Below are 16383 nucleotides of genomic sequence, written 5' to 3'. Positions count from 1 at the left end.
AAACATGGTTCATCCACCAAAGATTCAAGAAGTTTCATCGCTTGTATCATTTTTTTTAGCAATTGAAACACTATATCATTGAGGTTAAGGAGTGGTTCTAGTTTCATATACAATACCACATACAATACAAAAAAGAGAACATTGCTTTCTGCACCAACCAAGCCATGAATTAAAGCATAAACATCACTAGAAACAAGAAGCCTGCAGCTGCGAATGGCATCCATGCAGGTCATACCTTAAGTTTCGTCTTGTTACTATTTTTCTTACCTTTTCGCAACAACTTTCTCCACAATCCAAGAACATTTCTTTTCTTGTTAGGTATGATAGGCAGGGAGCCAGTTACAGCCTCATATCCTGAATGCGCACTCCCATTTGTCAATGGAGACTTTTCTGGTAGTTTCACTGATCCATCAACACTTGAGAAAGTATTTCTCTTGGCATCCGGAATGACTTCCTTGGTAGTAGGAGATCCCATTTCATCCTCAGCCAGCATCTTGTCAAGAAGAGATGAACGGCGTCCAAAACTTTTCTTTGGGGTTGTCATGGTACCACTAGTTGTTTCTGAAGTTGTAGATATCACCTTATCAAAGAGAGCTGCATCCCCAGGCGAGGCCAATGCCTTCAACTGCTTCCCTAGGTTCAGAATAGTCTCTTGACACTCTGCCAACTTTTCTGAAGCTGCAGTGATCTCCCAATCCTACAAAATTGAACAAAATGTTTATGTAATGCGGTTATTACATGTTTGGTAGAGTTACAGAACTCGACTACTTCTTGAAATAGGCAATAAGATACATCATATCATTTACAAGACTATATTTTTGTTTTTTCCAAAGTTTCAATTGATTTTTATCTGGTCATTTTGGCAAGTATAGAATTCTTCCAATTCTCCAACACAAATGAGTCATATCAATTAAATATGACCCTTTTTAGAAGTTTGAATTGTTCTGCAAATCTATGCTTATATTGTAGTAGTACATTATTCCATACCGTGTATCTCGAAAACATCACCAATCCACGTGGAAATGAAGAAACATGCATCTCTAGATATTTGATCTGTAAGGCCTGAGGTACACTAACTGAAGATAATGGGAACTTACGCTTTGAAGAAGCTTTTCTTCAGGGTCCACCTCAGCATTCTCTGATAACTCCATTTTTTCCGTGCTGCAAGTTTACATGTTTCAGGTAAAGAAAAGTCCTTGACAACTACTTCTAACAAATTTACAAAAACATTACATGTACCTTTCTTTCTGCAACTGAAGCATATGGCATGCAGAATCGAGCTTCTTATAGGATTTATTTTGGTCCTCGAGTTCCTTCTCCAAACAGCAAGCCTTTCGACAAGCTTCATTCAGTTCCAGTTTAGCTGCTTCGAATTGCATCTCAAGGTCTTCTTTCACCATTTTTTCTTTCTCAATTTGATCCTCAATCATCCCCTTTGACTGTCTGAGATTTTCTACTTCTTTTTCCAGGCCTTTTATTGTTTTCTCTGATTCCTGAAGTTGAACCATCAAGGAATCGCTTCGGAGAGTTTCTGCTTCCAGTTTTCCCTCCAAATCCACCTTTGTAGCTCCCTCTTCCGGAAACTCATCTTTCGGTAATTGACTTTCATTATCGACAGATGGTAGAACTTCTTTCTCTGGCAAATAACTCATCCGAGCGAGTGAGGTAGAAACAGGAGAGTATAATGGGTTTCCTCTTTCAGTCTGAAGTTTATCAAATTCAAATATAGGATTAATCACCCCAGTTTCCATTCCCCAGTCAAAATGGCTTTTTATAGTATCCTTCATGCTTGAAACATCTTGAAGGGAAAAACAATGGTTCACAATCCATTCCAGGGTCCTAGTTAGTTTTTCAGTGAACTTCTCAATGCGAACCTTTCCATTCAATAAATCACGGCATGTTTGGACAAATTCTTGAAGAACAGCAGAGAGTTCTGAAGATTTCCACTGGAAAACACGAACCATGTAGGCTGTCTCCTTCGATGCACTTTCAAATGGTAGAAGTCCATTACCATTGTGAGATAAGATTTCTGGAATACTATCATCTGTCGAGGGTATATTGATTCCTTCTATGATATCAATAACCTTATTAATTGATATACCCATAAATGACAACATATCTGGTTCACCCTTTCTTTCTGATGAAACATTATCACCAGCTCCTGTATGTATCTCCTTACAGTCACCATTGTTGGGAGAACATGTAACATCAGTATCTATTACACTTTCATTTGCTTCCGCAGGGTTCTTACTCGAGGGAAACTTCTGTGCCAGGGCAGTTCTGATATCTTCCAGTATTTCGTATGGGTTTCTTTCAGTTACATGTCCATGCTCCAAGAGCATTTTCAGTATGTTATCAACTTCACCAGAAGCTTTATCTGTCAATATTGCTTTTGACTGATTATCATTGCTGGAAACATAACGATCTGTCACAGGAACTCTCTCTGTACTTTCTGCTTCTGATGAATGAGAGCATAACTGAGACTCCAAAGCATCCTCATTTCCATTTTCCCTTGGTAAGGCATGATGAACAGCTCCCAGAGGGTTAACTGTAGACTCAACCGCTAATTTTTCCATCTCTGCAAAGTCATCCATCAGATTTATATCTGAAGCTCCTACACTTATAGATGAAGGTGGACCAATTTGTTTCTCATTTTTGAAATGCTCCAGCTCTGACATTAGTGCAGAAGCCCAAGACTCGGAACAGCCACCTATGTCATCACTGCCCATATCAGACAGTGATGTCACAGATAGTTCCTGCGCAGAGGGAAGATATTTTTCTAGTTCAGCAGTTGTTTGAGCATTTGTCATCCTAGAAAGTATGAGTTCATTAGCTCTTTTGTTAAGAGCTTCTTTCAGAGTCCTATTTTCCTCTTCCAGCATGCATAATTGCTCAGAGAGGAAGTTAATATTTCTGTTCGGAGTATCAGGAGCCGTCTCTGAAGTTAAGTCCACTGAACCATTTGGAGACGGATTTGACTTCCTTATCCTCATTTTAGCATGATCCTTCCCCAGCATCTCAACTTCAGTCTTCATTTTGGCCAAGGCGGCAGGGCCTGGCAACCTCTTTCTAACAAGGATGCGTAGCCTTTGACATTCCGAGTCCAGTTGTGCAATTTTCTTCACACTCTCCAGATGTTGCTTGTGTGCAACATCAGCTGTTCGGCGATTAAATTCTCTCTCCTCATTCCGGATCTCAAGCTCCTTCTCAAGGACCCGTACCTCATACCGCAAAGAAGCATTATCTTTTTCTACAGATTCCAGCCGCGTCATCAAGGCACTGAAATCTGCTTCTGCCCGATCTATTTCTCCTTTTAAATGACCTGTTGCCTTCTCCTTTGCCATGAGAGCCATACTAAGCTGAGTGTTTTCGGAACCTAATCGTGAAAGCTTCTGCCCAGCATCTGCTAACTTTTTCTCTAAGAGAAATCTTGTTTTTTCAAATTCTTTTGATGCGTTTGATACTGCGTCATGAATCCTGTTCTCCTGCTCATCTCGAATGAAACGCAACTGCTGCATACATTCCTTGAGTGCTGCATCCAAGTTGACTAATCTCTCTTCACCAGCTATGCTCTGCTGTAGAGCTTTTTCTAGCTCCTGCTTTAGCAATCTTGCTTCAGTTTCAGTCTTCTCCCAGCCTACATATATCATTCACAAGTGACAACATTGGACAAAAAAAATACATTTTTGTGATTTCTATGGAGGACAGAAAGTAAAAAAATACAAAAAGAGATACTAGAAAAGAAGCTAAACTGTTGGTTTTTTAAAAGATGGGGCAGCAAAAAAGGGTTGAAAATGTCTCTCTATCATTTGATTAACATAGAAGGGCTTTAAATAGACACTTACAACACGAAATCTGCATAGTTTAAAATTATAAAATCTAAAATATCTCAACTACTAGAACAACCTAACAAAAATTCAAATTTTAAAGTCATCTTAAATCTAGGCAACTTATTATGCTAAAATTTACTGCAGTAACTGAAAGCTATTTTCAACATAAACAAATGAATATACAAATATGATAGTAAATTAGCTATGGTTACCTGCAATTGCTTCCTGTGCAATTTTCATCTGTTTCTGTGCAAAATCATCTTTAGCACGACATTCCACCAGAGCAGAAGAAAGCTTGTCAGTCACAACCTTCAGCTCTCTTTCTAGATCAGCTTTATCACTAGATAGTGTCTGTAAATGAAGGAGAGTAGGTAAGCTTGTTCAGAGCACATAAGACTATCACGACCAAAAAACTTTAAAGCACATGTAAGTATAGAAGATTCATCAAGTTCAAACAGGATCATCATTTCTTCTGCTTCCAACAGCAGATGCATTCATCCAGATACATCCTCATCTTATTAGGTTTGAAGTTTCTTGTCAAGGAGGTGCAGAGGGTTATCGAGCCAGTTTGGAGTTCACCTTGCCCACCCGTCAGAAGAAACTAGAGAAAAAAAGGAAAGAAATAGAGAGGACATGCAAAGGGATTCTAATTTTATTTTTGATGAATGTAGAGATGTGACACTGGGACATGGCTGTGATACAATGTAAGGATATGACACTTAGGCCTAACTCAACCCCAAAAGCTAGCTTATGAGGCAAGGATTGCCTAAGTCTATTAAGCAACACATGTCCATTCCACAACCAATGCAAGACTCTAAGCCACTCTAACAATGAATTTATTCTTTCTCCAGATAGTAGGTTTGGATGGTGGGAAAGGTGCATGTGGTGAGAAGTGTTTCTCAAACATTAGGAGATTGAGATTTTAATCCCCTTCAAAAGTGTCTTTTGTATGACTAGTTCCAAGTTCCAACTTCCACTTATCCAAAGATCATTTCAAGTTATGTTTTGTATTTGTCTTTCTCAGCTCATAAGAAAGTATACTCGAAATCATAATAAACTATCAACTATTGGATATGAAAGGATTACTTGCTTCATCAATAAAGCTAGAATATTCTTCTACTTCATCACTCCTAATTAAACTTTAGTCCGTCAGATTAAAACCCCAACAAGTAAAGGTGGCTAGTAGTTGAACCATGGTCATTTATTTACCACATATCTCTAATCAATATGCAGTCAAAAGCAAAGTTTCTTAAAACTTGTCTTGCTAGGGAAATGAAATATGTAATGAATACTAGGCCGTCTGAAGATATGGGAATCACACTTGACCAACATGCTAAATAAATAGGGCAATGAACAGAAACAAATAATGAAAAGGACTACGCTTTGGTTACCTCTTCGTCATTTCTTCTCAAAGAGAGATTTGCTTTGTCTTCAGTAACCATGTTCTTTTCTGTGGATTTTTTCTTCCAGGGCCACGATTTGTGATCCATTGTCTTTCAGGATATCTTCAGGTGCAGTCTTATTTATCCAAAATGTTACTCAACTCTTCTCTTAACTACATCTATACAATCAAATATCTGCATACAAAAAAATCTTTTAACATAGTAACAATTTGACAACATAGAAGGGCTATTTCCGGAGGATACTCGGCTCGAGTACAACAAATCAAAATAGATATGAAAAGCGAAAACGACAGTAAAGAAAGCATGACAACTAATAAGTAAACAATAACAACAACAAAATAGTGCAATAACCGAAACACCATAAACAACATATAATGATTGAAATCAAAAGCAAGACACTACAGCAATAAGGCCAATACTACTACAGATACCAACAAAACCAAACCCATCGAAAAGCAAGACAACACTCCACTACCTATTAACCGTTTACACTAATCTGCAACCTCCACACCCTCCTGAAAATCTAATGAAATTATTCTCCATAAACAACATATAATAGATAGACATCAAAAGCAAGACACTACAACAATAAAGGCCAATACTACTACAGATACCAACAAAACCAAACCCATCGAAAAGCAAGACAACACTCCACTACCTATTAACCGTTTACACTAATCTGCAACCTCCACACCCTCCTGAAAATCTATGAAATTATTCTCCATAAACAACATATAATAGATAGACATCAAAAGCAAGACACTACAACAATAAAGGCCAATACTACTACAGATACCAACAAACCAAACCCATCGAAAAGCAAGACAACACTCCACTACCTATTAACCGTTTACACTAATCTGCAACCTCCACACCCTCCTGAAAATCTATGAAATTATTCTCCATAAACAACATATAATGATAGACATCAAAAGCAAGACACTACAACAATAAGGCCAATACTACTACAGATACCATCAAACCCAAACCCATCGAAAAGCAAGACAACACTCCACTACCTATTAACCTTCTACCCTTATCTGCAACCTCCACACCTTCCCGAAAATCTATGAAATTATTCTCCATAAACACCCAAAATCCTCAAAAGAAATCAATAATCTCAGTCTAATAGGCGAAATAGCAAAAAGGAGATGCAATTTGAAATTGCTTCCCGGAGTCAACTGCACAAATCTGATATTTAAAATCATTGGCACTCAACGCACTGATGTAAATTAGTGTATTAGATCCATCTCTAGAGTAGTTTTCCAGAAAGTCAATGTAAAACTCTATCAACAATCACTTCTATATAAATGCCATTTGCTAATGCAATATGCAATATTTGAATAAATTTCTTTTGCATATAAGTGATGAAGATAATCAATCTCACATGATATTTCAATTTTAAAAAAAATATCAATACAAGCACACTATTTTTCGCCTTTTCTACAATAACATTATATGTCAAAATGCAGCACAACAACATCCCAACACAGTAACCACAAAAATATAGCAAACAAACACATGAACAGGATTTAATGATCCGCGTAAGAGGGAAATAGAAAAAAAAATAGGGGTTACATTCAAACATTTGATAACTGAACAGTAACTCCAGCTCATGAATCTATCGAAAAACAACAATGCAAATGAAAAATCCAATCCAAACAAAATAAATAAACAGTAGAAAAAACAAGTAAAACATCATTTTCAAATGATACTATACACTTACATTCTCGATCCTACCTAACCACCATGAACAGAGCAAATGCCAAAGAATTATGAACAGAGCGCAAAGTAAAAGAGAGAGGATGTCGGTAACTGGATCTGGGTCGGGTCGGAGACAGAAGAGAAAAAGTTTCGCGGGTTGCTTTGGGTTGACGGAGCGTAAGAGAGAAGGAGGTGAGTGTGTGTGTCGACTGTCAACCACTCACACGGTTCTTGTGTGGGTTGAAAGAAGTGTCACTGTCTATATATTGTCCCCACTGCTCAGCTTGACTTGTTTATCGGACAACAATTTGTTCTTCTCACCTTTTTTTACTATATTTGCAGATTCTTCAACTTTGTTGTATAGTGAACTATATTGTCAAAAATGTTCAACTAAAATAGGTGAATATTTACAAGGAGGTATTCTCAAAGGCATAATTTGAATTCCACAAGTTAAACAATTTAAGTTTGATTGCGATTTTGAATATGAAATTTTATTAATAAGTTTTGGAAATTATGTCAAAAGAATATTATAAATCACAATAATTGACAATTTAATTATGATTAAAGATAAACTTGTTTGTATCTCAAAATTAAAAAAAGAGTCACATATATTGAGATGGAGATAGTATGTTTTAGTTTTGATATTATTTAATTTCTTATTTGATAGTGTTATATACCTTATTTTTGTACTATTTTTTTTATACACAATAAATCATGACATACATAATACGGAGTACTAATTTATTTAAGTACATCATATTATTTTTATTCTAATACAAAGCAAAGGGTTATAATAAAAAGATAATGTTAACATAACTAATACGGCGTACGTAGCCTACCACATGAACCTTAATTTTTTGTTGGCAATTTTAAACTGTTTTTTTTTTTTTTTGAAGTAGCATTAGTGCAAGCAGAGTATTGTGTTATACTTGGCCCCCACATACCAGAATTTTAGTTAGCTAGTCAAACCTTTTTAAAGTGCTTATGATTATGAGGCTTTTGTTGTAACAATACTTTCGTTAATAATTTTAATAAGGAATAATGAGTTCTTAAATCTTACGAAAGCCAAGAAAGGAGGCTCAATCTATAGCAAAACTTGGTGCTATTTGGTTAATCATGTTGTTTAAGCACTTAAATAATGCAAAACACGTAATTTTCTTTTCATAATTTAGCAGTTAATATGTTATGTCTGTGTCTGTGATGGTTGTTAATTTAGGAATTCATAATGCCTCACATTTTAAGAGACTAAAAGGAAAACTTGATTTAGAGCATGTTTGGATTGATTTAAAAGTTGGTCAAATCTATTTTTAAGTCATTGTTAGCTTTTGAGAATGTTTAACAACGTTAAAAATAACTTAAAATAAGGTTAAAATGACTTTATAAAAAAAATGACTCCCCCCTATTTTTTTACTTAAAAGTCATTTAAAATTTGACTTTTTATTTTTTGATTTAAAAGCTAATTTGTTTACCGCTTATTCAAACCGGCTCTTATTTTGTATGCTTATCTAATGATGAAAAAGATAGCATAATTTGAATTAAATAAAGGGAAAAGGCTGAAATATACCATTGAACATTCAGAAAAGACTTATTTATGTCATCCGTTAAAAGTTTAGCTCATCTATGCCATTACCGTTTAACAAAAGGCTCATTCATGCCATTATTTTTTAACGGTGGTTTTGCAAAACCATTTTTTAAAATGTTTGTTCAGAATTTTGATTTTTTATTATAAAAATAATAATGATGTGGCCGAATTATAATTGGCCACGTGTAAAAAATGGTTTTGCAAAACCACCGTTAAAATGTTTGTTCAGAATTTTGATTTTTTAGTATAAAAAAAATAATGACGTGGCTGAATTATAATTGGCCACATGTAAAAAATGGTTTGCAAAACCACCGTTAAAATGTTTGTTCAAAATTTTGATTTTTTATTTAAAAAAATAATGACGTGGCCGAATTATAATTGGCCATGTGTAAAAAAATGGTTTTGCAAAATCACCGTTAAAAAATAATGGCATGAATGAGCCTTTTCTTTAACGGTAATGGCATAGATGAGCCAAACTTTTAACGGATGGCATAAATGAGCTTTTTCTGAAAGTTCGATAGCATATTTGAGCCTTTTCCCTTAAATAAATTGAGTGTTTTTATTGTCACGTAAAAAGATACTACAAAAAAAAATTCTCTCTTAAATAATTCTGAAACTTGTGATGTAAAAGTAATATATTGTGTGAAGTTTGAAAATCAATCACTTCATTTTAATTGTATTGTTTTATTTTGACTTTATATGATATTTAAGAAAGCTTGTTATGTTAAACTGAATATACGTCATCTGAAAAGTTCAAAATAAAAAATTATTAAAAAAAATAAGAAAAATAAATTGAAACAAGTCGGAGTAATTTTATTCTATAAATAAAATGGTTGAATCTTCATAAAATGAATAGCAGTTGGCGGAGAAAAGGTGTGCTAGGTCCCATAGTGCAATAACAACACATTATTGAGTGCTTTTAAAGCACTGAGACTTATGGTTCCACAAATTAAAAAAATACGCTTTTTGCTTCGTCTTGTCAATATGCTTATTTAATTACATGGACTTTAACCATTAGTGCCACGCAGCTCCAACCTTTAAAATAATAATTGAGCCATCATATCTCAGCTAGCTAGTGCTCCTTCCTTACTGCGTATCACATTCTCGTAATGAGATGGCAGAACAGGACGGAGTCAGATAAAAATAAGAGGTTTATTTTTAAAAAAATTATAATTTTTTTTAGCTCGACTACTATGAGAAGGCCAACAAAAAGATTTTAATTTGAATTAATTGAGGTGTGCAAATTAACTGAACACCATCTCCATAAGACCATAACAATTAAAAGCAAGATAGAAATTTATTGTTTACTTTTTATTTTCATTTTAGCTAAATATCTTTTCACAAATGTGAGGTGGTATTAAATGTCAATTTTCTCGTGAGGTTGTATTTAACACTAACCGTGATACCTACTCGTAGTAGTGCATAGAAATCAACTTGGGATACCTTTTTCCTAAGGTGCAGAGCTTGTCACATTCGTTGAAAGATGTGACTTGATACCTTTAGTTGGTCTTTAAAATGGATGCTATAGTGGCTTCCTTCTTAAGTTCATTATTGGTAGTTGCTAAAACACGTCAAGTCTAGAGATATGACAAAACTAACTCATAAAAATATGTTTAGTTCAATTCGTTTACATTTGAATTGATTAATGATTTACCTATTTATTAACTTAGTTCATCTAAAAGTTGAACCAATTTGTGCTTAATATGCAAATTCAAGTTGAAAAATAAAAAACCTTATCAAAATATTTTAAGCTAAAAAAAAACCCATTAAATATGTTATATATTACTACTATAATAATGAAAAAAAGTTTCTGGTGGATTAGTTTTCTTTGTAATTGAATAAATTATAATAAAACAAACGAAGAAGTTAACTTGATAAAACTGAACAAATTATGATACAACTCATTGCCTGATTCATCTCAACTCAACACATTTCAAACAAACTAGCTTTTGGACAAAGTTTGACAAAAAGAACCATTTATTAATTCAACTCATTTTATCGCATTTTAATTTAGTTCAAAGCCTCAAGCCACCTATTAAGCACTTAAATTTTCTCATAAAACATGTCATGAGGATAGGTATCAACTGTCGGGGCTATGTCTTATCAACTACCTCTTGTTGGCAAAAAGAGTAAGAAAGTGTGTGGCAAGGTAAAACATGAATTAAAATGATTCAAAAATCAAAAGTAGGTCTCTTCCTACTTTTTATTTTTTGACTAAAAAGTTATTTACATTTGACTTTTTCATTTTTGATTTAAAAGCTACTTTCTTTAAGTCAATCCAAACGAGCTCTAAATGATCCGCTTTCTCGTCGTCCCCAAGAAGGTGAGGCCCAACTTTTCATAATTGCCTCTTGTTGGCTAAAGGAGTCAATGGCCCGCATTTTACTCATCGTCCACAAAAAGGCTAGGCCCAACTGCTGGTATGTGGGCCGATTAAGGTAAGGTACGTTTGACAATCAGTGAAAGGAAGGAAAGAGATTAGTAGTTTAGTACATACAAGAAAAATAAGAGACAAATGAGGAGAATATATGTGTATATATGTATATATATGCGCGCGCTAATGTGTACTTTATCAATGAAAAAGTTTTATGTAATTACACAAACTCTAAGGATGTTTTTGGGTTAAATATAAAGAAAAGGTGATATGATCAAACGTGTTCCAAAGAGTTTCATTGCCACGAATAAGAGCCATCGACTAGTCGAAAATATATTATTTGTTTGGTAAAATTTAAAGAGAACTATTCTATGTATAAAAATTAAGCATTGTATATATATTGTTTCGTTAGTTTTTTTTTTTTAATCTTAGAGTTGAGTAAAATCATGCCACATTTTGCAACATTATATTCCGTAGTACAAAATTAATTGACAAAATTTCAGAAGTAACAAACATAATAGACATAATAAGACTCTATAACTATAGTTTCGATAATTACGCTCCATAGCTATAGTTTCGTTTGCTATGGAGGTTGTGATTATATAGTTTTGTCCGTTTGTATATTTCTCTTGCGAATATACAAATAGGATAAGTATATACAAATTTTGTATTTATACATTTAGGAATTTTTCAGAACTCGGTTTGTATATTTCGCTTGTCAATATACAAACATGATAATTTATTTTGAGTTTTTCATAAAAGAATCGTATGCAAATAGTTAGGGTAAGCATATACAAAATTCTGGATTTACACTATAAAGACCGAATTATACAAATTCTGAATTTATACAAATCAGACAAATAACAAGATTGGGTGATACTATAGATGCGAATTAGAATTTTCCTAAACAATAGCTATAGCATTTAATATTATGGTTTACATGTTTGTTATTCTGCACAATTTAGACGTTGAATTGGGCCAGAAGAGTGAGATATTGGATCAGCCCAAATCCCAAAGAGGTCACAAAATCATTTGTAATCTTAATTCCCTGAAGTATTCTTAGATGTTCTATTTGTACTTACTTATTAGGACGAAACTGAAATGCTAAATGTTTTATAGTATACAAAATGAACTAATGCCGTTATTTAAGTGTGTACTTATGGATTATTATCCTGTGATTGCCAGTACTGTTCCTATTAAACGGCTAATATAACCTATACTTTGTTCTTCTTCAAATAAATATAAAAAAAGAGGGACCAGAAATATTTCTCCACAGCTTTTAAAAATTGTAATATTAAACTATTGTCATAGAATCATAGGAAATATAGTGTAGCGCCATAGTTGGTTTAATTTGGGACTATATATGTGTAGGCTACACAAAATAAGGTACTTATTTTTTTATATGTATATACATAGGGACTAGAGAGGGAGGACAACTATGTATGGGAGGCATCCAATTTTAGTAAATAGGTAGGAGTTGCTCTTAATTAGGACAACTATGTGGATGACATCCAATTTTGGCAAATTTACTTCTTATAATTATTTTTTCTCATTTCAATTTATATAACATAGTTTAATTGAGTGTAAAATTTGAAATTTTGAAATGATATATGATCTTAACTATGTATATTATCAAAGAACATTTGAAACAACTTTCTTAGTGTGGAACATGAAATAACAACGATGTAATTATAAAGGGTCGTCATAAAATGGAAAGTTCAAATCAAATTATTTTGAAAAATATTATTCAATTTGGAAAGGATTATATTATTTATATATATAGGTTTAGGTTATTATTTTCTCTATCAGCTTTTAATTGTCATGGTTTTCTTTTTTAGAGTTAACTTATAAAAAATTGACTAACATTTTACGATGTACTTTTTTTTTTTATCATATTGATATGCAAAAAATTGCAATTCATAGTACTTTTCTTATATTTTTTGAATATCTAAATTATTTGTATAAAATATTGAATTAATGTAATCTAAGTTAACTTTGAAAATTAGTCAATTTGACTTTTGAAAAGCAAAACATGACAATTAAAAGTGGACGAAAAGAGTAAAAGTGCAATAATAGGGTTGGGATTAAGGTAGCTATATAGGTGGAAAAAATTTACCCTCACCGGGTGTATATACCAAACTAATGCAATTTCTATTATTATGTGATTTAATGCAATAAAACACATGTTAATTAATTAAGGTTAAGTAAAATGAACTATAAATTTAAAAACATATCATGCTTGTATTGAAATGGTGTATACATCCGGTGCGAGTAAGTTTTACGCGTAGCTAGGCTACTCTGGGCTCTAGTTGGTGGCCGGCTAACATACAAGACATCATGGCTAGACAAAATGGCTTCTAACTTCTAAGGAGTCAATTAATTAATGTAATAGGTAGGACAACTCAGGGAGGCATTCAAATTTGGCAATTTAATTTGCTTGATATTAACTAACTATTCCTTCCTACATACAACGACTCTTGCATTTTTAATATGACAAAATTAAAGATCACAATTTTATAAATTCTAACATGGTTACAAATCGCCTCATTTTACCATAGTAGATTTGGGCTAAGGGTTAGTTGCCTAGTCTGTGTAGTATCAAATATCTATGCTAACATACTAATAATTGTGTGTCGGCTACATAAATTAGCTATTTTATAAACTCTTTTATTACTCCTACTACCCCTTCCCTATGTTGCTATAGTTTTTTAGTTTTTTTTTTTTTTAATAAGATTTCCGTTGAGACAATATATTAGTAAAATGCATGAATAGTTACGTACTATCATGAATTCATGATGTTTCTCTTTTAAAAATTTGATACTCTACTCTGACAGGCGAATATTTTTTAAAAAAAAAACAAAAACTAATGCACTCTTTGTTTTAAAAAGAATGGTCTAGTTTAACATGATACGAAGTTTAAACAAATAAAGACGATTTTTCAATCTTGTGGTCCTAAATTAAAGTTATATCAAATTTACCAAAACGTATTTTAGTCTTGTTGCATTAAACATGTCACGTGGAAAGTTTAAATTAAAATATTGTCAAAAAAGGTTAGGGGTCATTCTTTTATAAATAAACTATGGAGAAAAGTAGGTCATTCATTTTGAAACAGATGGAGTTATAAGAACAGGTCACTCATTTTGATATGGATGGAGTAAGTGATAACCACATGCTACTTGATAACATATTAAACTTCTGTTAGAATACTAACATGGGTTGTGGTGCACTGGTGGGAGTGCTTCACCATTAACCAGAGGTCTCGAGTTAGAGTCCAAGGTATTGAGAAAATCCAGTTGGAAGCGCCACCCCCAAATGGGTCATGCAGTGCGCGATTCGGATTTCGTTGGAGCTCCAATGTGGGCTCCGGACACCGGATGAACAACCAAAAAAAAAAACTCTATTAGAATGGTTTCGGGCTACTAGTCCATGACCTTAGATTCTTGTCAGATTATCCGCAATTACATAGCTATTTTATAAATTATTTTATTACTCTTACAATATTGTTTTAATGTATCTGCATATTAAAAAAAAAAGGCGTAAAAATTTCAAATAACTACGATGTTCTCATAGATTGAAACGTAAGTAAGTGGCTATAATACGATGGATTATAACGCTAATTTACAAGAAAAATATTCAGACTCGAAAATATCATCATCCTTGTTAAATTCAAATGTTAGTTATCTTTGCTTTTTTTTTTTTTTTAGAAAAAAAAGAAGATGTGAATACAGATAACTCAGATGTCTTAGTCCTCTTTGTTTCATTTGAAAATTTCTTTAGCAATTTAGTCGTTGCAACCACAAAGAGGTACTATATTGTAGAAAATTGATGCCTTTAGATGACATAGTTAATTTGGTGAACTTTTTTTTAATGGTGAATTAATTGCCACATTATATAAAGAGCATATCAATCGATGTAAATTTCTCGTTATCTTGTTAAATATTTGACCTATTTTTTTCTTTCTAATTTAAGTACTACATTAATTGGCCTTACGACACATCAAGGAATCTGTGAAGTTGAATGAATTAACATCTCAACAATGAAGATACACAAAGAGAAATCAAAAGAGATAAGAAAAGAGAAGATATTTTCATTGATGCTTCAACTGAATACAATGAGCTGTCCTTTTATACACACAGCTAACAACAAATGCTTAATACACACATTCCTAACTAACTTTCTAACAAACTAATTCTCACTAATTAGCTTAATTTGTAATTACCATTAACTAACTTCTAACTAACTAGTTAATGTGAAGACTAAGGCACATTGATGCATTTACCAATCTCATTCACACTCCCCCTTAAGCTTGGAGCTAAGAAGACATTCTTCATTCCCAGCTTGGACATCAAATAAGTATGTGAGGCTCTCCCAAGACCTTTAGTGAACAAGTCTGCAGGCTGCTCAGATGAAGACAAATGGGCAGTGACAATCAACCCTTCTTGGATTTTATCTCTAGTAAAATGGCAATCTATATCTATGTGCTTAGTCCTTTCATGAAACACAAGATTAGCAGCTATTTGCTAGGCTGATTTGCTGTCAGAAAAACAAAGTGACAGGAACTTTGATATTTACTCCAAGCTCCTTGAACAATCCTGTCATCCAAATTACTTCTGCAACTGAAGATGCCATAGCTCTGTATTCTGCCTCTGCTAAACTCCTAGAGACTGTGGCCTGCTTCTTAGACTTCCAAGAAATAGGAGAATTGCCATAATGTACTAGATAACCAGCAATAGACCTTCTGCTATTAATACAAGCACCTCAAACAACATCACAATACACCTTAAGAAGATCATCACCAGTGGCAGACATCATTATTCCCATCCCTGGTGCATGCTTCACATATCTAACTAGTCTCATGGCTGCTTCCAAATGAGACCTTTTGGGGGAATGCATAAATTGACTCAAACTCTGCACAGCAAAAGCAATGTCTTGTCTGGTAGTTGTGAGATATAGAAGCCTCCCAATAAGTTTTTGATATCCAGTAGGATCTTCTAACACCAAGTCCTCAGAATTTGATGACATATGTTGATCAAACTCAACAGTAGTGAGTTTGTGATTCTGATCCATAGGAGTATTGATAGTTTTAGCACCTGCAAGTCCCATGTCTGCTATTAACTCCAGTGAATATTTTATCTGATGCATCAATACCCCTCATTACTTCTTGCAAACTCAATACCCAAGAAGTACCTAAGTTCTCCCAAGTCCTTGATCTTGAAAGCTGTATGTAGTGTTTCTTTGGTGTGTTGAATCATAGAATGATGATTTCATGTAGGTAGCAAGTCATCCACATAGACCATGACTACTACAATCTTGTCACCATCCATCTTAATGAACAAAGAGTAGTCCCTTGTGCTTTGATGAAAACCAGCTGAAGTTAAGGCTTTAGTGAGTTTTATGTTCCATTGTCTAGAGGCTTGCTTGAGCCCATACAAGGACTTTAAAAGCCTGCACACTTTTGTAACACCCCGGAAAACTTTTGAGCTAAGACTT

General features: G+C 33.7%; 2 protein-coding genes across 3 annotated transcripts; both read right to left on the bottom strand.

Moving 5' to 3' along the window:
* Window positions 1-23: 23 nt before the first annotated feature.
* Window positions 24-7254, bottom strand: LOC102582910 (filament-like plant protein 7). Of its 2 annotated transcripts, XM_006339809.2 has the most exons (7): window positions 6960-7254; window positions 6812-6854; window positions 5222-5407; window positions 4043-4181; window positions 1240-3637; window positions 1098-1161; window positions 24-697 (listed from the first exon to the last, which is right to left on the bottom strand). In XM_006339809.2, exons 3-7 carry the CDS (start codon window positions 5318-5320, stop codon window positions 230-232), a joined length of 3168 nt encoding a protein of 1055 aa, XP_006339871.1. In that variant the 5' UTR covers window positions 5321-5407; window positions 6812-6854; window positions 6960-7254; the 3' UTR covers window positions 24-229. The 2 variants fall into 2 exon arrangements, with proteins under 2 accessions (XP_006339871.1, XP_006339872.1); XM_006339810.2 differs by lacking the exon at window positions 6812-6854.
* An 8175-nt stretch (window positions 7255-15429) lies between these two features.
* Window positions 15430-15996, bottom strand: LOC107062581 (uncharacterized mitochondrial protein AtMg00810-like). Its single transcript, XM_015313384.1, has 2 exons — window positions 15673-15996; window positions 15430-15576 (listed from the first exon to the last, which is right to left on the bottom strand). The coding sequence occupies exons 1-2, from the start codon at window positions 15994-15996 to the stop codon at window positions 15430-15432; spliced, it is 471 nt and encodes a 156-aa protein (XP_015168870.1).
* Window positions 15997-16383: the final 387 nt, after the last annotated feature.

The sequence above is a fragment of the Solanum tuberosum genome, unplaced genomic scaffold (assembly GCF_000226075.1).
Source record: "Solanum tuberosum cultivar DM 1-3 516 R44 unplaced genomic scaffold, SolTub_3.0 scf00012, whole genome shotgun sequence".
Classification (NCBI taxonomy): Eukaryota; Viridiplantae; Streptophyta; class Magnoliopsida; order Solanales; family Solanaceae; genus Solanum; species Solanum tuberosum.
The sequence above is the reverse complement of the archived record's forward strand: the minus strand, read 5'-3'. Positions and strand labels throughout refer to the sequence as shown.